At 53.2% G+C, this 21,932-nt stretch overlaps 9 protein-coding genes across 9 annotated transcripts; 4 read left to right on the top strand and 5 right to left on the bottom strand.

Annotated features, from left to right (window-relative positions):
- Window positions 1-3,305: 3,305 nt before the first annotated feature.
- On the bottom strand, window positions 3,306-4,381 carry PG986_002009 (mitochondrial 37S ribosomal protein uS9m; the record flags this gene model as incomplete). Its single annotated transcript, XM_066838231.1, has 2 exons — window positions 3,306-3,397; window positions 3,499-4,381. 2 exons carry the CDS (start codon window positions 4,379-4,381, stop codon window positions 3,306-3,308), a joined length of 975 nt encoding a protein of 324 aa, XP_066707124.1.
- Window positions 4,382-4,927: 546 nt separating this feature from the next.
- Window positions 4,928-6,471, top strand: PG986_002008 (uncharacterized protein; the record flags this gene model as incomplete). The annotated part of the gene is made up of 3 exons (XM_066838230.1): window positions 4,928-5,144; window positions 5,381-5,429; window positions 5,493-6,471. 3 exons carry the CDS (start codon window positions 4,928-4,930, stop codon window positions 6,469-6,471), a joined length of 1,245 nt encoding a protein of 414 aa, XP_066707123.1.
- A 1,303-nt stretch (window positions 6,472-7,774) lies between these two features.
- On the bottom strand, window positions 7,775-8,689 carry PG986_002007 (HAD-like domain-containing protein; the record flags this gene model as incomplete). Its single annotated transcript, XM_066838229.1, has 1 exon — window positions 7,775-8,689. One exon carries the CDS (start codon window positions 8,687-8,689, stop codon window positions 7,775-7,777), a length of 915 nt encoding a protein of 304 aa, XP_066707122.1.
- A 581-nt stretch (window positions 8,690-9,270) lies between these two features.
- PG986_002006 (uncharacterized protein) lies at window positions 9,271-10,248 on the top strand (the record flags this gene model as incomplete). The annotated part of the gene is made up of 1 exon (XM_066838228.1): window positions 9,271-10,248. The coding sequence occupies one exon, from the start codon at window positions 9,271-9,273 to the stop codon at window positions 10,246-10,248; it is 978 nt and encodes a 325-aa protein (XP_066707121.1).
- A 178-nt stretch (window positions 10,249-10,426) lies between these two features.
- Window positions 10,427-12,751, bottom strand: PG986_002005 (protein kinase COQ8; the record flags this gene model as incomplete). The annotated part of the gene is made up of 1 exon (XM_066838227.1): window positions 10,427-12,751. The coding sequence occupies one exon, from the start codon at window positions 12,749-12,751 to the stop codon at window positions 10,427-10,429; it is 2,325 nt and encodes a 774-aa protein (XP_066707120.1).
- Window positions 12,752-13,411: 660 nt separating this feature from the next.
- On the top strand, window positions 13,412-13,683 carry PG986_002004 (RNase Z; the record flags this gene model as incomplete). The annotated part of the gene is made up of 2 exons (XM_066838226.1): window positions 13,412-13,497; window positions 13,557-13,683. The coding sequence occupies 2 exons, from the start codon at window positions 13,412-13,414 to the stop codon at window positions 13,681-13,683; spliced, it is 213 nt and encodes a 70-aa protein (XP_066707119.1).
- Window positions 13,684-13,702: 19 nt separating this feature from the next.
- Window positions 13,703-14,490, top strand: PG986_002003 (3'-tRNA processing endoribonuclease; the record flags this gene model as incomplete). The annotated part of the gene is made up of 2 exons (XM_066838225.1): window positions 13,703-14,182; window positions 14,230-14,490. 2 exons carry the CDS (start codon window positions 13,703-13,705, stop codon window positions 14,488-14,490), a joined length of 741 nt encoding a protein of 246 aa, XP_066707118.1.
- A 1,058-nt stretch (window positions 14,491-15,548) lies between these two features.
- Window positions 15,549-19,493, bottom strand: PG986_002002 (uncharacterized protein; the record flags this gene model as incomplete). Its single annotated transcript, XM_066838224.1, has 5 exons — window positions 15,549-17,290; window positions 17,441-18,836; window positions 18,888-18,903; window positions 18,957-19,323; window positions 19,379-19,493. The coding sequence occupies 5 exons, from the start codon at window positions 19,491-19,493 to the stop codon at window positions 15,549-15,551; spliced, it is 3,636 nt and encodes a 1,211-aa protein (XP_066707117.1).
- Window positions 19,494-20,399: 906 nt separating this feature from the next.
- On the bottom strand, window positions 20,400-21,521 carry PG986_002001 (uncharacterized protein; the record flags this gene model as incomplete). Its single annotated transcript, XM_066838223.1, has 1 exon — window positions 20,400-21,521. One exon carries the CDS (start codon window positions 21,519-21,521, stop codon window positions 20,400-20,402), a length of 1,122 nt encoding a protein of 373 aa, XP_066707116.1.
- Window positions 21,522-21,932: the final 411 nt, after the last annotated feature.

Raw genomic sequence — 21,932 nt, 5'->3', positions numbered from 1 at the left:
GGCAAATGGGCCGAGTCTCTGCTGCCCAATCGATGTGGTTCCGGCCTGAGGCGTCCCTCCATCCGACGCAGCTTGGCTAGCCCTCCCAGCGTTCGGGAAAATTTTCCACGTTGGGCCTTTTTCTCTTGGTACTGAGAAACTCGAAAGGTACCGTGGAGTCGCTAGGCGGGAACCGTCCAAGGGGTGTACTCAGTTGGTGCATGCAACGCGGCATTTGCGACTGATGAGTTTGTGATGTCGACCCTTGACCCATGTCGTTGGAGAAAGACGATTGTCAGGGGCTTCACGAGGAGATGTCGTCAAAAAATGAGCGACCAGGGTGTGTCTGAGCCCTGGCTGGCCTGGTCTGGGGGGCTGGCCAAGGTACCTTCACGGCCGATCAACCCTTACCTACGTACCCACCGACGACGTGACAACTCACTGCCGACGTGTAGTGTAGTGATATCCGACGTCGTAGTATCGACTCTCATTTCCAGATGGGAAGAGCACGAGGACGGTCCGAAAATGCGCGACTTTGTTCAGCAGCAGGCCCGTCCCCCGCGGGCCACGGCATCCATTGCTATCCAGCCGTGTCTATCTCTCCATCCCAGGGTCTCGGGCTCCAGTAGCAGAGGCACACCCACACAGCCACGACTCGATATGGCACAAGATTGGTTTGCTACACCTTGGTCTATAATGAGATATGTGTTAAGGATGTTTCCTGCACGTCACATAGGTACAGCACTACCGACCAACCTACTGTGGCCTTTGTTTGGGATCTACGTAGCGAGTTCTTTTCTTAGCTAGCAAGCAATGCGCGGTGGGCACTACTATATGCAAGTGCTATTATTAAGGTGATGCAGGCCGACGTCCTTGGTTCATTTGAAGTGTGGACATTAATAGAATAGCTCGCGAACCCCGTTTTTTTGTGGGATCAGATCGATTGGCGAAGAACGAATCTGGGAAGAATGAAAAGGCTTTGGACCGAAGGCACCATACATCAATAGGTGGCCCAAAACGGATGATTAATTTCAGGGCGGGATCCGGTACCTACATACAGCGGGAAGGACGGAGCTTTCGCAGAAAAAGCCAGTGGTTTGGATGCTGTCTTGGATCCTACAAGCGGGTGAGACGGCTGCGATGCAATGCAAGTCATGAGCTGACTGAGCAGGAGTCGTGATGACACACTAGCCCACTAACTCCTAGCCTCCTCGGTTTGTGCAGGTCCAGTAGGTAGGGCTGCTAGACGACTTGCTAACCAGACAATAGTTGGCCGACTTGCAATATAAGTCAAGACCTGGGTGGTTACATCTGATACGCTGCCCCATGCTCCCAGGTACCACGCCACTCCGACTGGTTGTTTTCATGTATGCGCATGTACGCATACGTACGCGTTTGTGTTGGGGGGCCTGCTTTCAGCTTGTGGCAAGCAATCAATCATGCCGCGTGCCTCGAGGCTTCGAGGTATGGGGGTGTGTGTCGTGTAAGGTAGGATTCCATTTGTCGGATCGAACCCCGAGAACGTCCCTGTCTGTTTGCTCGCCTTCTTTTACCACAAAAGGGTGTCGATATGGCAGCCTTTCGACCATTTGCTTGGCACTGAATAGCCAGGGGATTGGACCTCTTCGTCGCAACCCCTTCAGCCTCGCCGGAGCAACACCCTGGTGATCGCCGCGATGAGGCTGCACGACTCCACCCAGGCCCGGGGTGATCTTGCTCAATTTCGCCTGAGTCCGAAATTAGTAACAAGTACAAAAGTGTAGTAAGTCAAGACTGGTCTGTGAGGTCAAGGGATTTGGCGCCATACATATTCTATGCAAAGGAAGGATCAAACGTGATCAACCAAGCCGTCTGGATATGAGCAACGCGCCAATCTGCATCGACGAACTGCTCGCGTTTGCGTTTGCGGGGTTCACCCAAGAGCGGCGTCGAAGCATCGGAACCAACGAGAGGACGACGAACATCATCTCCACCATCACCATCAAGGCCAAGAGTCCTATGGCTAATAGCCGTGCCGCCCCGTGATCCAATACTGCTTCTGCGTGGCGTTGCTCTAAGAGCATCCAGAACATCAAACAAGTCCCTACAGTAGAGCTCAAGTGCTTGGTGTGCTTCTAGCGTGTGCTGCGAACAACCTTAAGCCGTCAGATGTCTTCTAGAAAACATCTTTACGCATGGGAACCACTCTCCCGCATCCAAGAAAAGGGAAAGAAATGCAGACTACAGACATGCTAGTCGTAAGTCACGTTGCATCGTCAGCCAACCATTCACAGCCCGCGCTTATTTCAGGCCGACGACGTGCTTGAGTCTACCTCAAGTACCAGCCAGGGGCCATCCCTCGTTGGCATCGAACAAAGACGTTCGACCTCTCCGTACACGCCTTACCTGCCCGGTCTGATAGTGAGTCGTCAGTAGCTAAGGGGTGAGAGGGAGTCATTCATATGCCTCAGCCATCCTTCGGTCGTTTCCAATACACTCTGCTTGGCCCCACGCGCACGGAGGACGGGATCTGGTGGTTCACAAAAGTGCAGACCCTCCGGTCGTCCACCCAGCTGGGCACTATCTTCCTACCGGGAAATGAAACATGACAACCCTGTCATACACATACCTTCCGCTGTGCACTACACTCAAGCCGGCATGAAGCAAACGTATCGCGACATCGACGCCGCGTTCGTTGCGCCAGATCGCGCCACGAGGCGTTCGTCTCAAGTCTTGAGAAGCCACGAATCATTGCATGAAGCTGAATCCGCGGCGGATTGCGGCAGTGCCGAATCATTGTTTTCCTTCTTCCTACCCCCCTCTCTGCCGTCATCATGAGGTGCCCGAGCAGGAAAATGACAAGCGCTTGTTTCCTTATTCGGTGCTTTGGGGTCCCGCCATCGTTATGACTCTCCGGCATCAGCGATACGCAGCAGCTCTCTTGATCAAACGAGCCGCTCATTCTTGTTCATTACGGTCCACGGACTCGCCGATCCAAACGCCGGGGAATTCATTTGATCCGAGCCAACACTACGATGATTGTCGTTCATACGTTTGTAATCCAGGATGAGCCAACGCCATTCCCCATTCCACATTTGACAAATTCTTTGGATACAAGTTGCTACATATTGCTACACGTTTATACACATTGGAGCTCGCTCTGGTACCGATGTCATGGACCAACCCGCAAGACTGTCGAATGACGAGACAACTGCGTGAATCGCAGTGGGCTATAGAAGCCGATACGTTCCAGGAACGGAAAGGGGTGATTACCCCTGGAAGATTGCCCGGTAGTGCTTGCGTGTAGCAATCTCCAGTGACAAACGATTTCGATGTCATATCTCCGATTATCGCTTGACCCAGGTAGGCATCTTGCGTGCCTTGACGTGACCATGCTTCTTTCTTTCCACCTTCCTTGGATCGCGCGTAATACAGCCAGCTATTGTTGGAAGAGTCAGCTCCATCGCTTCGTAATGTTGAACGGAGGTAATAATTTTTGCACATCGTTGAATCTGCCGCGTAGTAAGGGGGTATGCTTACCTCTCCTCAGGGGGTTCTTGAGTGCGGGCTCGTGCACACAGAGCGCCTTTGCAATAGCAAGGGCAAGAGCCTCAGCTTGACCAGTAGTACCGCCTCCGCTCACCATTGCCCACACATTGTATTTGTCCAGTCTCTCGGTCAGCTTCATACCCCAGACGGCGCTCTCGCGGTCGTGTACACGGCCAAAAGCCTCGCTAAGTGGTTTGCCATTGACAAGGACCTCTCCGGTGCCTTCGACGACCCATGCTCTTGCGACAGAGGACTTTCTCTTGCCCACACCATGAGATCTGCCGTATTGGTCGATAGGTTGGATCTTCGGCTGGTTGAGGTAGTAGTTGACTTCTCGCTTGAAAGGAAGAAGGCCGGCCGTCACCTCTTCAGGCATCAAGTCCGGGTGTATTTGGTTTAACCGCTTCGCCAACTTCATACATGTTGCGTAGTCCCTCCCCTTGACGTGCTCACCGACCGCCAGACGGTACTGCTCCTTTGTCCTCCAGGCTGTAGGTGTGACCTTGTCTCTAGGGATGATGGGCAAGCGCGCGTACTTGCGCGCAAGATCCTGCACGATGACAAAGGCATCGTTGAAGATGGGTTTTCGCGAGAAGTACGAAGGTGAGACCGGCACCGCTCGAGCATACGGTACTTGGACTACCGCGGATTGGTCTTGGTCGGCAGGCTCCAGATCGGATGGGATGATCTCCGTCGTCGTCGTCTCGGCTAATCGCGGTGCGGTAGTGGTGATAGATCTCGTGGCATTAATGGCCTGCTTCGGCCTGTATGCGAGGCTTGCTTTCGACGTTGGTTGCCATTGAGCTGTCGCCGCCACCTTGCCTATTTGCCGTATGTCTCTCAGACACCGGAAACCCGTTCGCAGAGAGGACATTGTTGTTTCTTCTCGCTCTAGCAGAGCTTCGTCATGTCAATTGGCCGCGGATGAACGAGTAGGGACCGCAATTCGCACCGTACCGACGGCTGCTCGCTGCTCAATGCCTGGATTTCGTACGGGCTTCAAGGTTCTAGCTATGGGCCGCCCCAAGTCGGAGCCTCCAAATTTCGAGATTTCGCGGATTGGACAGGCTAGGTACCTTTCCGTTAGTACCTACCGGAATATCTAGAGGCCGATCGATAAGGCATGCAATGCATGTGCCATTGCGATAGAGGAGTCGGGATGGGGGAGGGGACAAGGTGAGAGCAGGCTGTGCAGGTGTTGGGTGTCCCGCCGGGTTTTTTCGATTGGGCACGGGCCTAAGGTCAGACCTGGGTTAAGATTGCGACCTAACCAAACAGCTCCCTTCCCTTTCAGGTAGCCAGGTGATTCAGAAATTCACGGAGCCACCCCGCAACCCCTCCTAGAAATTAATTTTTCGCATCCGCAAATTTTCCATTCTCTCTTCATTCCGTTCACCTCGCATCGACAACACTATTCACAATGGCGTTCGGCAAGATTTACACCAAGGAGAAGAACCCTCGCACCACGGCGATTCTCGCTGTTGCGAAGGCCAATGGCCTTGACCTCGAGACGGTCACGGTCGACACCACCGCCCCTACTCCCGAGTACCTCAAGCTGAACGCTCTCGGCAAGGTCCCTACCTTCGAGGGCCAGGATGGCTACGTTCTGTACGAGTCCATGGCTATTGCCATCTACCGTAAGTCGCTGCTACTGACATTTCCTCTGCCTTTTCTCTGCCTCGATGGCGCCTGTTTTGCTCCGCGCTGGCAGTCGCCATCCTTACAATGATGACCGAGATTTTTATTCTAACAGTTATCCCTATCTGAAATATCTGTGTTGATCGTTCTACTTTCTGATTGTTACCCCCAAAACACCATTTCTGTGTCCTACGGCATTTTGCATTGCAGCATGTACTGACACGTTTTTCGGTAGTCACCTCTCAGAACGAGAAGACCACCCTGTTGGGCAAGACCAAGCAAGAGTAAGCCTGCACAAGCGCCCTCACCTACCCCGCTGTGCGCAGAATTCTAACATGGCCCAATAGCTACGCTTCTATCCTGAAGTGGATGTCTTTCTTCAACACCGAGGTCCTCCCCAAGCTCGGTGCCTGGTACCGCCCTCTTCTGGGATGGGACCAGTACAACAAGAAGAGCGTTGACGACAGCCAGAAGGCTGCCGCCAAGGCCGTCGACGTTGTCGAGGAGCACCTTCTCCACAACACCTACCTTGTTGGCGAGCGCATCACCCTGGCCGACCTGTTCGCCACCGGTATCATCGCCCGCGGCTTCGAGTTCTTCTATGACAAGGAGTGGCGCGCTGCCCACCCCAACGTCACCCGTTGGTACTCTACCGTCTACAACCAGGACATCTTCTCTGCTGTCGCTGCCCCCTTCGAGCTCCTTGACACCGTCAAGCTGCAGAACATCCCCCCCAAGAAGCCTGAGCAGCCCAAGAAGGAGAAGAAGGAGACCCCCAAGGCCGCCCCCAAGCCTGCTGCCGCTGCTGAGGAGGAGGACGATACCCCCAAGGAGCCCAAGGCCAAGCACCCTCTTGACCTTCTGCCCCGCTCCTCTTTCGCTCTTGACGACTGGAAGCGTTACTACTCCAACCACGACGAGGCTGAGTCCATGAAGTGGTTCTGGGAGAACGTCCCCTTCGAGGACTACTCTCTCTGGAAGTGCTCTTACAAGTACAACGATGAGCTCACCATGACCTTCATGTCCAACAACCTGATTGGTGGCTTCCAGACCCGTCTGGAGGGATCCCGCAAGTACATCTTCGGATGCGGCTCCGTCTACGGTGTCAACAACGACTCCGTCATCGAGGGTGCTTACCTCATCCGCGGTCAGGACTACGTCCCCGCTTTCGATGTCGCTCCCGACTACGAGAGCTACGAGTTCACCAAGCTCGACCCCACCAACCCTGACGACAAGGCTTTCGTCGAGTCCATGTGGAAGTGGGACAAGCCCGTTGTTGTCAACGGCAAGGAGTACCCCCACAAGTCCGGCAAGGTCTTCAAATAGAGGATTTGCTAGATTCTGCGCGGATAGTAGTGGTATGTGGATGATCTTATGAGTTATGCAAAAAGGTGGGAACGACTTTATTGAGAACAACATGATTCCCTGGCATTGGTGATTGGGACTGGGACTGCTCCGGTTAGGTAGAGCAGGTTGGTAGATGACCAAGGCATGACAAAATGTCACAAAAGACAAAGTGCCGAACCATTTTTACTGTTCCAAAATGCATACATACTTGTGACGTGATACCAGTGTTACCAACAAACAGGATAAGGACTGTTTCTCTTGACAGAACTCTGGCGACATTAATCTATTATGTATGGACATGTCATCAGTATGACAGTATCCCATGATCCATTATACGAGCCTTACCATTTTGGAGTTTTTATAGTTGACTAGTATCTAATGTTGCTGAAGGTAGTTTGAGGCTCTCACAGTCCTGTTTTCGGTAAATCCTTAACTCCCAGGCCACTTCCACGATTACACTAAATCATTTACACATTGTCAACTGAAAACTTTTTGTTTCTGGTTTCTGTCGTTTCTGACATTCCCGTTAAACCAAAAATGTGGTTACTACCTATGTATAAAGCGTAACTAGGTTGCTGATGTGAAGACTATTAACCATATAAACGTGCAGGACAAGGATCAGTCAAGCAATGTCGTCAAACTTGGATCGACGAAATAACACGTGCGCACTAGTTACACTTCTCACAAGCATATAAATACAAGAAAGCATATGAGGTCGATCATGTACATTATACTATGTACAAAGTACAATGGGAGCGCAACCTCGTGAGCAAGTCTTCTTCCTCCTCCTTCATGGGGTATCATCATCCGCCCTTCTCGTCTAGCTCTCTCTATCTATGAACCCAGCTCTGTCCCACTTTTATACCACATTACCACGGCGGATCTTGTAGCAAGATCATAATGGTCTTGAAAAAGCAGTGTCCTCAACAACACGCTATGCCGCCGTTTATGCCAACTTGTAATGACCAGGCATGTATCGACAACTACTTGAACGAGTAGCAGCAAAGACTTGCAACCAGCCATGACACCAAGGGATGTGTGACGCAGACCATGTTTCTGCTGTATGAAATGGGTAATGTCGATACCCAGCTTGTCCATCGGTTTGATTTTTCGCCAATTCTCTCCGTTCATTCTGGCCAATGGAACGTAATCCAGGCACATCAATGCGCGCAGTAGTATATAACCATCCCGTTATATAACCAGCCCGTCCTGACGGAAAAAAGGTGGCGACTCACGGGTCGATTTCATGAAATTTGAATGTCCGAGATCCTAGTCACAACGGCTACACTGGCGCACCCAGGATGAAACCGGGCCTGAATGCGAAGCGTTTGGCGCGAATGTACGACGAGATGTTCCTCTGCTTGGCGCACTCGTTCAGAAAGTCATGTACCTGGGGCAGGACGAAGCCTTGCTCGGCCAGGTCGCCCTCGAACTCGGGCAGCTGGATCAGATTGAAGGGCTCCGAGCGGGCCTTCTCGGACGAGTCGTCCACCAGGACCGTGTTGGTCTGGTCCCAGCGCTGGCCGAGGCGCCGGGCCAGGTCGGCCCAGAGCACCGAGAGGCGCTTGTAGCACTGGACACGGCCGTTGTAGTCCGCGGGGGACAGACCCAGCGTGTCGCGGCCCCAGATGGCGACGACCTTGGCGCGCTCCTCGGGGGCGAGGAGCTGGTTCAGCATCTTGTGCACGTTGTCGGGCTTGGCCGACGACCAGATGGCCACGCAGAAAGTGTTGAGGCAGTAGTCGAGGAAGGCGCGCGTGTGGGGGCGCTCCACGAAGCGGGACGGGTTTTTGCGGCTCGGCCGGTACAGCAGGGTCCCGTTGAGGTCAATAACCACCAGGATCCGGCGCGGCTCCGGGAGGTGCGAGGGCGGGACTGCGGAATTCGCCATGTACTGTGCTGAGGGGTTCGGCACGCCGCCCGAGGCCTTTGAGGGAACCGCGTAGGGCCTGACATCCTTGGTTTCCTTGGCAATTCCCTGAGTGTTCTGCTTCTTCTGGTCCTGGCCCTGGCTCTTCTTCCTCTGCTGGCTCCTTTTGGCGGGAGGCACGTAGCCTTGAACCGGGGGTGGCTTATTTGGGAGGTGCGACAAGTTGGCACTGCCATTTTCTGCCCGGTTCAGAACTGCATTGTTGCCTGGGTTCGATGCAGGCGTCACCTGAGCCTCTGTCGCATGCTGGGCCAGCAGCGACGCCATCGTGGTGAGTTCAAAGGATAAAGGCGCACTGGAAATGTCGTGGGAAAGAGGTTGGGACAACGCTACTGAAGGGCCTAGGCAAGGCACATCAGCATATATAGCATGTGAGCGGCACAGGCCAGTTGCTGGAAGTGTTGGGATCCTGGCGTGTGCTAAAGGGCATGCGGCATCGGGCCTAGATTGTGGAGGATTGGTGAGAGTTGAATTGGTTCTTCGGGCCTGACTGCACCACGTCCGGCGTGCAGCAGTAATGGAAGACGCAGACCAGGCAGATACCACACACCGCATAAGTACGAGATTTTCCGCGCAGATTCTGCCGCTACTTCTGTATTCCAGGCGAGTGACCTTGACAGCGTCACTGAAGGAGACGTGAGTGCCAGCCGGAGCTGGTCGCAACACCAATAGCGAGTGCATGCGCTATCGATAAAGTATGGCCGCTTATCGATTGCCGCTACTTTTTTGGTTCCTGACACTTGCGATGCCAATGGAATTGATTGTCCAATTGCCCCACCATAAAACACCAGCAACAACTTACATGTGAGCTCCGTTCAAACAACAGAGCAATACCAAACAACAGAGCCATGGAGCGGTCACAACCAAGCAAGCGCAAATTTCCCTTTGCTGGGCTCCAGAGGCGGGTTCGAGCCAGGAAAGAAGAAGAGCCCGAGATCGTGGACGACAGCAATCCGTCTGAAGAAGTCAGTGGTGACGAGGATGAAGACGATCAAAGCGATTCCCAAGGCAGCGGGGAGGAGGACGAAGGGGATGGAGACGATCAATCCGGCTCATCAGAGGACGAAGAAGAAGGTCAATCACTAGATCCCTCGCAAATATCCTTTGGCGCCCTAGCCAAAGCCCAAGCCTCGATGCCGAACCGGCGGAAGAACGCCCGAAAAGGCGAAGAAGAAGAGGACTCGGACAATTCGGACGTCTCTGAAGAAGACACCAGGGGAGGCGCCTTCGACGGAAAAGCCAGCGAACGAAAACACGCCCTGCAGAAGCGCAGCAGCAAACACGCGCCCATGGAGGTGTCGGCCAAGCGAGCGGTCACGCGCAAGCGAGAGGTGGTCTCCGTCCCCAAGGTCGTGGCGCGCGACCCCCGATTTGGACCCCTGGGAACGACTTCGTCGACATCCTATAACCGACACCCCAACCCGGCGATGGAGGAGGAGGCGACGCGGCGGAACTACGCCTTCCTGGACAAGTACCGGGAGGACGAGATGGCGGAGCTGAAGAAGGAGGTGAAGAAGACGCGGGACCCGGCCGCCAAGGAGAAGCTGCAGCGCGCCATCATGTCGATGCAGTCGCGGAAGCAGATGCTGGAGCGCCGGGACGCCGAGCGCGCCGTCGTGGCCGAGCACCGACGCCAGGAGAAGGAGCTCGTCAAGCAGGGCAAGCAGCCCTTCTACCTGAAGAAGAGCGAGCAGAAGAAGCGCGTCATCATGGACCGCTTCGCCGGCATGAAGAAGGGCCAGGTCGACAAGGCCATCGAGCGCAAGCGCAAGAAGCTGGCCTCCAAGGAGCGCAGGGAAATGCCCATGGAGAGGAGGGAACGTTAAATGAGAGGGTTACCGAGAAAACGGAACTCGAATGCTGGAGGAGACTCTGTCTGTGTTTTGAATGCGTAGTTTACAGCATTGATACCAAAAGGGGTGATAGCCCTATATACAGTTCTTCCCCAAGTCTAAGACATCATCTCATCTTACAGCGTGATATCCTTTCTATCTAGTGTACATATTACTTTTGCCCGTCGAAATCGACCTTGGTAACGGCCTTCTCAAACAACTCACGGCATCGAACCTTACTTCCAAGTTTGGCACAAAGTAGGAACGCGCCGCTAAGCTTCCGGTGCAGACTGTAGGTCTCCTCGGGTGGGGGAGCCAGCCGCTCACGGATCATGACGGGGATCAAGGCCTTGACCCGCTCCGTGATGGTCTGGTCCTTGAAATCGTACACCTCAGGGGCGCTGTCGAGGAACGGCTCCGCCAGCGTGAGAACGCTAGCAATGTGCGCATCCAGCATCGTCCGGCTCTCGTGGCCCGTCAGGTAGCCGAGCCGTTCGGAGAGGTCCTTGACGGTCTGGCGGTCGGAGCGCGCGGCCGCGGACAGGAGGCCGACGTACTGGACGACAAACTCGTCCGGGTACGCGCGCGAGGCGCCAAAGTCGAGCAGCTCGAGCTTGTGCGTCTCGGCGTTGTAGAGGAAGTTGGTCCAGTTGGGGTCCGTCTGCATGAAGCGGAACTCGGTGATCTCGCGCAGGCAGAGGCGCAGGATCTGCGTGCCGATCCAGTCGCGCTGCTCTTGCGTGAAGGACGTCACGCGCGTGACTCCGACGCCCTCCATGTACTGCATGGTCAACACGTGCTTGCCCGAGGCCTCGGTGTAGATCTTGGGCACGGTGAAGACGTCCGGCTCATCGGTCAGCAGCTCGCGGTACTTCTCGCCGCACTCGGCTTCCCGCACGTAGTCGCACTCCCAGCCGAGTTCTGTGCGAGCGTTGTCAATGGTCTTGTTCAGATAAAGACCCTTGGGCAGCATGTTCGAAGCGGCAAGGAGCATGGACAAGTTGTCCAAGTCCGAATTGATCGAATCGGCGACTCCTGGGAATTGGATCTTGACCGCGACCTTCTCGCCGGTGGATTTCAAGGTGGCGCGGTGGACTTGGCCGATCGAGGCCGCGGCTATGGGCTTCTCATCGAATTCGTCGTAGAGATCTCTCCATTCCGCACCAAGGCTTGCCGCCATAACGCGGTCTCGTTGCCAAGCTGGCATGTAGTCCGCTTTGTCCTGCACTCGTTGAAGAACCTCCTGGATTTGCGGGGGCAGCATCTTGGCGTCCTGGAAGCTCATCATTTGACCAAACTTGAGAGCTGCACCTCGCATACGTGAAAGCTTGGTAACCAATCTCTCCATATTACCGGCGCTGAGAAGGATGGAACCCTGGCCCCCGCCGCCGAAACCCCTACTGAAGCCTTCGGTGATAGCGCCACCGAGCATCCCAGCTGCCAGGCCACCATAATTCCATAATCGGCCGAATCGAGTAGATGGAACCTTGGATTCTCGCAACACATAAGCAGGTTTTGCAGCTTGCTCCGGTGGAACCTCCGAGGATATGCTCCCTGTTTGGGACGAGGGCTGAGCAGCGGCTTGTGCTAGAACCTCGTCAACCATTCGTGTATGCTCTTTCTCGGCGCTCTGAGTTGGAATATTTGGTGCTTCTGGTGCCTCTGGTGTTACATCAGGCTTTACCGCGGGTTTTTGAGGGTCTTGTACAGTAGTCGTGGCCGTACCCGCAGAGGAGAACTGACTGGGTGGTGGTTCACTTCGTTCCACATGATGTTCAGGCTTTACATTGACCTCCAGGCCTCCCGTTTCCTTTGGAGATGAGTTGGCCGCTTCGGCTGTAGCTGCTACCTCTGAAGCTTTTTTGCCGTGTCCGTAGTCCTTGAACCAGCTAGGGGTTGGGGGTGGCGCGACGGGACGCTTCTTTCCAATGTAATCGTTCTTCCCGTCAAGCAAATGCGATCCTCGGCTTGTGTGGAAGACATTGACATCCGCATCAACAGGGGCGTCATCCAGTGATTGGGTCTCGGACCGAGTAGCATTCGGGTCTGAAGACTGTGCTATGGTTGTCTCGGACGACGCGAGCGCTTGCTTTACTGAGCCTATCCCTGGGATATCGCTGTGAAGACCTTCGGGCGCAGCACGATATTGCGAGAGGTTCTTGTACTTGTCATGTTGCTCCGAGACTGATGGGCCTGGACTGTGTGTGAGTTCAGGGGCTGATGTGGTTACTGATGGTGCTGGTGCACTGGGCCCTGCGTTTTGAGACTGGGATAGAATATCATCCCCCGAAGGTCCAGGATGGGGCCCTTCCTTCCCAGATGTACGGGGTGTCGTATCATGCTGAGGCTGCTGCTGGTGCCTCAGCGACCTCGCGATACTGGATGTTTTGCCGTAGCGATCCCATTGCCTAGCGCGAAGCTCCAGATGCTTGGATCCGACGGATTTGGAAGCTTTGGCTACGGCCGCCACATCAATCAGGATGTCTGCCCACCTCATGGCCGTTACTGTTGCTGCGAGGCTTTCTTGGTCATTGCATAATCAATTGTGCTCTTTTGCCAGTTCACTGGAGCAAGACTGGATTTGGGGGTGCAAGACAAGCCAGGTTGTTAATGATCCGACTTCCAAGCCCTTTTCAGTGAAAGCTTTCTGACATGAAGAGATCATCGGAAGCGATGCGACCCCACACAAAGTGGCTGGTGCGCTACCGCCGTCCCGCGTATAATAATTACTTGCCCACCCACCTGCAAGATCGAATTGATATATTTGCCCAAGAAACGCATCAATGAATGGACACACGATGCACACTGATATTCAGGCCCATGTAGGATCCTCTCGATATACTAGAGTGGCTGAGCGTATCAAACCGAATTACCCACGAACGAGACGACTGGCCGTGAGTTCAGCCACAGCATCAGCATCAGCATCGAGATGCCCGGCCAGGTACTTACTTAGCCAAGGCACTGGCGCTATTTCCCTAAACAAGTAAAGTTCTGAGTGACGTCGTCGCATCTCCTCCACAAAGGTCATCCAGGATACCCCCCATCCCCCCTTACTATATAACCGTTTCTACCACCATTGAAGGTAGTATTAGTTTGGGGCTACTATACGTCGTAGTATGCAAGTCATAGCCAGTATCCAACTTCCGAAACAGCAGCCATGAGTCCCTCCATCTTCGCTACTCCGCTGCCCCAGCCCAAATCTTCCGAAGTCCTGGAGTGGGCCTTCCCTAAGCCCTATCATCAGTATGTGCTGACGGGAAAGTCGCGCGCTGCCTGGCACACCTCCTTTGTCATCCCCCCAGCTTAACCTTCTTCTCGATGCTGGTCTCCTCGCGACCCGCCATCGCCCAAAACACATCTTCCTCACCCATGGCCACAGCGATCACACGATACTCGCGCCCGCCTTCGTCGATCGCGAGGACCCCCTGATGTATTTTGCCCGGTCGAGATGCAGGACGTCTTAGACCAGTACGTCCTGGCCAAGACTCTGCTCAACCTCGGCGGCCTCGTGACTGTCGAAGATGCGTCCCGAGAGGACTTCGAGCCCATCGGCGAGGACGAAGTCAAGGACACCTCGGACGGGGACGTGGTCGCCGAAAAGCGCCGAGGCCGCGAGGATTCGCCAGACCGCTCCTGCCCGGACTGGAGACACAAACCCAAAAGCGGTCAAGTGCACTCAGATAACCGCTTTCTACACACGCACGTGATGCACGGCCTGCGACCTGGCGATGTCGTGCCGCTGGAGCGCATCAAGGCCTCGGACATGAGCGCCGAGGCCTTCGCCTGCGACCACACAATCCCGTGCCTGGGCTATGTGTTCCGGACGACGCGGCAGAAACTGAAGCCGGAGCTGCGGTCAACCTCGCAGGGAGACATCAAGGGCCTGCGCGAGTCGGGCGTCAACATCACGGCGCCCCAGACGAAGCCCGTCTTCGCCTTTTTGGGGATACCACCCCGGCCGTCCTGGGATCCGAGCCGGCCTGGCTACGCGAGGGCATCCCCGTCGTTATCACCGAGTGTAGCTTCCTGTGGGAGGAGCACCGCGCCCAGGCCGAGCGGACCAAGCACACGCTGTGGAGCGACCTCGAGCCCGTCATCCGCAAGTTCCCCCAGACTACGTTCGTCCTCATCCACTTTAGCATGCGGTACGAGGAGCACGACATCCGCGAGTTCTTCTCGAAACTGATCGACCCGCCCAAGAACATTGTGGTTTGGATAGGTGATAACCAAGAATGAACATGTCATAGATAATGGAGGGTCTTAAAAAGGTCCACCTCGTTTCCATTGTATTGATGCTACCCCTTGACCATATGGATATTGCAGCCCCTACTATACCCAACAAACCACAACACACTTCACGATAGCCAATTCTTAAACCAAAATGTTAGCCTTCGATACTTCCTTGTGAATCCTCTGGCCCTCAAGCATAACGACATTAAACCTGACTAAGCCGCCAGCGCGAGAAATCTCTGCCCACGTCGCTGGGGCGACTGTGTATCTCTTCGAGTTGAAGCTACCAATTCCAATCCACCTAAGAGCTCCTGATTATTATCGCCAACATTTATTGCGACGTCGCCAATCGCCTCCGCTGTGTTTTTCTACTCTTGGGTTTTAATCGTCTCAGACTGCCTGCTAACCCGTGCTCTCCGCTCAGTCCATGTCCACAGCAAACTCTGAATACTTGCTCGCCCACTCCAGCGGCAAAGCAATGTTAACGCCCGCCTCAAAGAGGGAGTGAATAAATATCCAAACAAACCCTTCCTCCAATGACCGGGCCGGTGTAGCCTAGCGGATAGTATTCTTATTCATATTATACTTAAAGGCAAGAGGGTTCAACTCCCTCTGCGGTCACTTTCTCGACCCCTGCTGAAGGCACATTTTTTTTCGTCTTTTTTATTTCCATATTTATTTTCATATCTGGATAATGATGTTCTCATATCACATACGACCGACCGACCCTTGGTAAGTAAGTATATACTATTATCGATTCAATCACTGTCGCCAACCCCAACTAAGGGCGTCTGCCCGGCTCAAGGTTGAGACCATTGGCCACAAGCATCCATACATAACATGTTGGATTGCCTCCGAAATTAGAATTTATATAAACAATCCGCAATATCTAGGAATAGTTCCCGCTAGAAATGTATTCAAAAACGTGTGCTCAATATAGGAACATTCACAATGTTACGGTGGTAATTACTTGCTATTTTTACAGTTCTATATATAGCAAACTATAATAAGATGGTATATCTAATCACTCAATTTCCAAACCAAGCAAGTCATAAAACGCATATCTAGCTTACAATATACTCGTCGCTTCCACGCCTCTTGTTCGATCTTCCTCGAAACCGAGCTAGCCACGAGGTCGCATTGTCTTGTTCCTGCCACTCTGGGTTGCCTTGTTTGTCGACCTTGACCACGAACGGATCAGCGTCGATGCCGAGGTGTTCGTTGCCATCCATGTCGGTGTAGCGACCAAAACTGTAAGTTGTCTTAGAAGCCTTCTCAGCGTCCTCGCCTTCGTCTTCGCTGCTGGTCGTTGTTGTTGTTGTTGTCAATGCCCAGTCGGGCTCGGTCAGTCTGCTCTTAGCGACATATCCCAGGACCGAGCCAATGGTGTCAGGGAAGCGGGGTAGAAACGGCGCGGGACCGAAGACATAGACGACTACGGCCGTGATGACATTGAGGGACAGGAGAGCCATGCTGATGATGAAGGCAACATCGGCCATGAAAATCTTGGTAATGGTAATCCGCCGGGTGCCTTGGGTGTTAGGTGTTGAGTTGACAGCTTTCTCGAATATCGACGGGTTCTGCTGGAACAAGGCCGCAGCAAGCATTTTAGTAATCGCCTCGACTTCGGAAACAATCCTCTTAGGGTCGGGTAAGGGCGCCGCGGCGTCCGCGAACGAGTTGTTTCGTAGGCTGAGGAAGTGGTTGAGACCGTCGCCAAACCTCGAATCGTTGTGCCATGGCGAGGTCATCGGTATGGCTTCCAAGTATTCGAAAGCGATGCCTTCGAGATCGCGTATATGGGAACCATTTCCTGGTCCCTGCCCGAGAGGCCCAAAGTCGCTTACTCGGTTGGCCTGGAGCACCCTCCCAGTACTATCGACGGTAATGTCAAACTCGGCCGTGGCAAACTTCGGCTGACATTTAAAGCCTGTGACCTCCGCATCCCTGATGACAGCATCATCAGCAGCAGTGGTTCTGCTTCGGGCCCAGCCGCGGATATAACGCCAGGTACATTTATCCGTGGGGTTGTATAGGCTCTTAGCAATGCTCCCTGTCCGGTTCATGACATTGTCTGCAAGTTCAGGAAGATTGACACATTCCATCCAAGGTAGCGCATCGGGGGTCCCGGATCCGATTTGCAGAGGTCGCGCCGAGAACTGAACCGGATCAATACTGGTCCTTGTTAGGGCAGTAGGGGCCAAGGGTTTGCAAGATGGCACGGCCGTGACGCCATGACTTCTTGCAGTATAGGACTCGGCGGCAACATCCGCCATACGGTCAAGGTCAAAAGGCAAGAAAAAATACTCCTCAGTAAGCCACGGCGGCAGCTTGGTGCCTGTCGTCCAGTGAACCTCTGCAATAGTGAAATGGTCCTGGTAGCCATTCGGCGAGGCATCCACTTTCTTGAACAAGGGTCCCAGAGAACTGTTGGTTACAGTTGGGGTTTGCAATGCGGGAACCTCGACGGCTTCGTCCCGGATCACGGGGAGCTCATTGAAGAGACCACCAAGACTGACGGATAACCCGTTCCCTAGGATTGAGACAAGGCAAACAACACCAAGTAGTAGATGCCTTGCTTTGGTTGCTTTCCACAGCAGTAACTGTGGTGGCAATGAAGTATACTTCAAGTCAATGGATCTGGAACTCGGGCTATGGCCCCGTTGCAACTCGGTGAATGGTTGGATGGTGGCCAACAGACGGTTCAGGAGTACCCAGAAGGATTCGGCCAAAGTAGCGAATACAATTGGAATATAATTCTCCAGGATCTCAAGAGCGAACTGGTTATCCATTGGTAAGGGTAGGCCTGCCGTGAGTCTTAGTCAGTCGCCAGTCCAGTCTCGTCAAAGTATGCAGCAATGAAAAAAGTATTCACCTTGAGAGCGCCGTTCAATAACTTTCAGATAAGTTAGGTAAGATAGCACTGCTACCAGCACCGACACAAATGCTAACCCACTGAGCGGATTCATCGTTGCTGGTATATCTGGTTTATACAGGCGAGAGCAATGGTGGCTGTGGTTGACTTCCAGGGCGCTTGGCGAGTCAATCATGTCGATCTGCACCTCTCCTCGGTCTCTGACATCTTGCAAATAGAAGTGATGTTTCTGAAGAGCATGGCGAAACCCATCATCACTCTCGGCGTCTACCCTAGATAGCACTGTTCTAAGGGCGCGATTCTGTTTGACCAGACTTGCTACGCCCTTGATAGAGTCGGGGTCAGAGAGTAGTTTATTCCTGGCGCTTCGGCATGACCACCACATGCCTATGTTGAGCAGAGCCACGGCAAGAAGTAAACTCTCAACCGCTATTGAAAACCGCCGACTCACGGCTATCCCATAGCGAGAAACGTCGATAACGCCCGTGGCGTAGTTTATGATGGGGCTAGTTTCCAGTGAGTTGATACGGGCCACTGCCAATGAGAACATAGCTTGGTGCATTGCCTCAAAGGTTTTCGTAAGACGTTTTGGATCTTTGTAGACCATCAAATCGGTAACATTGCTCCCCAAAGCAAAACCTATCACATTAGATAGCGTTTGCTGCAGACCGATCCCCATGAAATGGCGATCACGGCTCACTCGATAGAGAAAAGAAGACCCGTCTCCTCCATCTGGCATATCTGGCGGCTGTCCACCACTGAGAAACGATTCGAAGGCCGTCGTGTTGAATTCGCTGTCGAGTCTCTCAGCGGGCCCCAAAGGCCGGACGGAATCACCATGCTCAGCCTGAAGCACCGATTGATTCGAAGACATAGATACCTGCACTTGTTGTTTCCAGTATCGAGGTTCACAAAAAGAAGCCGTTATTTCCACTTGACCAGGACCCTCCCCACTAATATTAGCATATGATGTTTGGCTGTATCGTCTAGCCCACACGAGAAGTACTTGATGTTTGTTTTCTTCGGGGCAGAGGCCTGCCAGGTTGAGACCATATTCGGACCAGCTATTGGTCTGCCACCCGATATAGTGCATTGTATATGGCGAATAGTCGTCAACCGGGATGTCTTGTACCCTGCAGCCTCTGTTGTTGTCAAACTCGTAAAAGTTGCGTGTCTCCTCCCAGGTTGCCTTTGCGGGCCAGCATTCGAGGTCTGTCCATAACTTCGTCGTAGTGACCGTGAGGTTCGTGTCCTTATTCATGAGTTCTGGTCCGCCTTGATACTGAGCTGGCAGCAGTGCATAATCGTGCGTCGTGAAGGGAGGCAGGGGGTGGTCGAGGAATGTCGTCGCGAATGCGGTGTTTAGCAGTGTTGCATCCATCCGGGGAGATTGGCGGTCGACTGGGGGCAGCTTTGACGCAACCAAGAATGGCGCATCTACACCTACACTGAGCCTCTCTATCTTCAGGATGGCTCCCTGAAGAGGTGTGATTGCACATGTGACTATCAAGACGATCAGTCCACTAACAAACACAGGCCAGTGTCTTTAACGGTTAGTTAGTCTTCGTGGAAGCAGCTCTGATGCCATGCAGCTAACCTTTTGGAAGCGGCCTTGAAGGGTACCCAGGCAAAGAATGTGAAAGGATAGTCGAGTAGAAGTGAATCTTTTGCTGATGCCCCTCCATCCTTTGACATCTCTAGCCATGGCTGCAGTCGTTTGGTGTCCGAGGCTACCCAGTTCCATGCTAAGCTGTACACGACAGCAACGATAGTCGGGAGATAAAGGTATGCCAGATTCACGAGTGGTGGAAGGTTTTCGGGCGATTCAGATAAGGCCAAACCCCCTCCTTGCTTCTGGCTCTTTTGCGCAAGGTACTCGATTACCGCCGCTAGGATAAGAGTTATAATGAAGAGACACGACAGCGCCGGGGCTTTCAAGGTCCATGGCTTCCACCCATCACGTACTGCACGGAAATTAGAATACAGGAACGATATGTTCGACGGCGATGAACCTCCTACATTTGATGTTGTGCAAATGGTGAACTCCGATATCTGTGCCTGGCTGTATGCCGAGAAGGAGATTTTGAGATGAGTTGCTCTCACTGCGAGGATTCTCCGGACGGAACGTGGTCATTGACGCGGCATTAATATACAACTAAAAAAATCGAAAAAAATCAATAATGTACAATAAAATCAGAATGACTTAAGAAAGTCTAGATATGAGTTGGGGAAGAAGAAGCCATTTGTATTGACTATTGTGCCCATAGATATAGAGGAGTTGGCGATATGCACAAGAACCAACAGCAGCATATAGGCGGCTCCTCGTCCAATCCTGTGTGGTATAACCACAGAGGGGCCCACTTCCCCCATGCGGTTATCCACAAGGCCGGCGGCTACCCAGAGCGGGACAATGATACATATTACATCCAGCCAATATTAAAGATCAACTATATCAGCAATTACCTTCCTTAGGTAGTGTAGGAGTCTTGTATCAATTGTATGATCAGAGTATCGCACCATCCCAAATAATCTATATCCAAAACGCCCAAGCTTGAGTATTGGCGTATTCTACAATGTTACGCCTGGCGGTTGAGTAGCAGGCACAGAAGTAATATTATGCATGCATACTTGTACATCGGTGAATCCCATTTATGTAGGCAATTAAGAAAGCCCTTACGCTGGAAGCCTCCCTCTCTTTCATTGACACGGATCATAGCTCGGGATACGTTGCGAGAGCTGCATGCGAAGTAGGCACCCCATCATAAGAAGAAAACTGGGTATGATCCAGGTCCACTCTACAACACCACGAAGACCACCAAAACGACGATGTCACGTCACGTAAGCAGACTCTTGTTTATGTAAACTTTGATATCCTTCCCTTATATTTGGTATATCCAGGTGCCCGTGTAAAACAATAAAAAGCTATGTACAGTAGAAAGTGTAAAGTCCAATCCAAACGCCATCCAATAACCGTTTCACCAGCTATCCAGATCTATCCAAACCCCAAATGCTAGGCTGATACCTCCTTTCTGGCATATCTCTAAGCACGGAATACTCTTACAACCCGCTTCGCAGCGGCCATCTTCAGCTCACTAGATTGCCCAGCTGTACACTTGGTGCCAGGGGCCATTGCCATAACAGGTGACCAGGTTCCGCTTCCACACTGCTGGAAAGAAGAGCCTCCAACACAGTTCCATTGCCCTTCGGTGCACTTGCCGGTCAGTGCACCAGAGGAGCCGGAGCCCGAGCCGGAACCGGAACCAGCGCCCGGAACCGGGGCAGCAGGCGCAGAGCTAGGCGCAGGGGCAACAGGTGCAGAAGTAGGAGCCTGTGTAGGTGCGGCATCGGGCTGCTTGGTCAGGAACACTCCGCCAGGAGCGGAAGCGCTGGGCTTGGAAGCCGGGGCCGAGGCAGATGGCTTGCTCGGAGCCGAGCCGGAACCAGAGCCAGCAGCTCCGCTGAACTTGCCACATTGGCCTGGGAGCTCAGTGCTCTTGAACCCGTATTTACCGATGTTGTTCTCGACGGACGGTCCTGGGTTGGGGAAGACCCAGTCGTGCTCAACCTTCGGTGTTACGCAGTCGTTGACACCAGGAACATTAGCAACATAGATATCAGGGAGCGCTTCGTAGTTGGCCTTGTCGCCGCCCTTTCCGGTAAGCTCTACGGCACCGCAGTACATATAGAACTCTCTGTTTCCAATGCGGTTGAGCCAAGACACAGAGATAGTGGCTTTGCCGGCAGGGATGTTGTCAGGGATCGTGTAGTCGTAAGTGTCAGGGTCGATAGCGGCGGCGTTCGCAGGCGAGCGGTTGTCGTTGAGGTTGCGGGCCGGGCAACCTCCCTCGATACTGTGGATGACCTTCCAAACACTTTCTGGGGTTGGGTTGGTGTCGTATGAGATGGAGATTTGGCAAGAACCTCCACCATGAACAGCCGTACCGATCCATTGGAGAGTCTGCTTGGAACCAAGCTCAAAGTTGTTCATGTTTGAACCTGCGGAGAAGGTTCCGCCTGGGGTGCCCTGGCAAGGGAAGTCGCCGCCACTCAAAGGGTTTTGCTTCAATTGCGGCGTTGTGAACGGCTTGGGGTTGCTGATAAGCATGTGGGCATTGCTGAAGGCGATAAGCCCAGCCGCCACGACAGTCTTTGTGTTGATCATTGTGAGGGAGTGTGTGATGATTTATCGTTCCAGACGATAAGGATCTTATTCTCAGGGATGAGATGTGATAGAAGTCACAGACTTTGTTGTGTTCAAGGATGTAAGTGTTGTTGAGTCTTTCTGAAGTGAAACATACAGTGTCAGCCAAGGATCAAGACATGGGAGAGACTTATAGCCGGTTCATCGTTTCTTTGCCCCATTGAGTGGACTATACTCTTCTTTGCCCTCCCCCAGACAAAGAACCCCAATAAGAGGCATGACCGGAGCTCAGTCCACAACAACAACAAGTGCATTGTGCACTTTGACAGGCCGACAAAGACGTCGTTGTCATACGTATGACAAGGGCAGATGGGCGTAGAAGGGACGAGAAGTGTTTAGGAAGCAGTGGCAACTTACTCAGGGCTGCTTTGT

Source organism: Apiospora aurea, assembly GCF_038362705.1.
Source record: "Apiospora aurea strain CBS 24483 chromosome Unknown utg000001l_segment0_segment0, whole genome shotgun sequence".
In the NCBI taxonomy this organism is placed as follows: Eukaryota; Fungi; Ascomycota; class Sordariomycetes; order Amphisphaeriales; family Apiosporaceae; genus Apiospora; species Apiospora aurea.
Note: the sequence above shows the minus strand (reverse complement) of the source record. Positions and strands in the feature narration are given on the sequence as shown.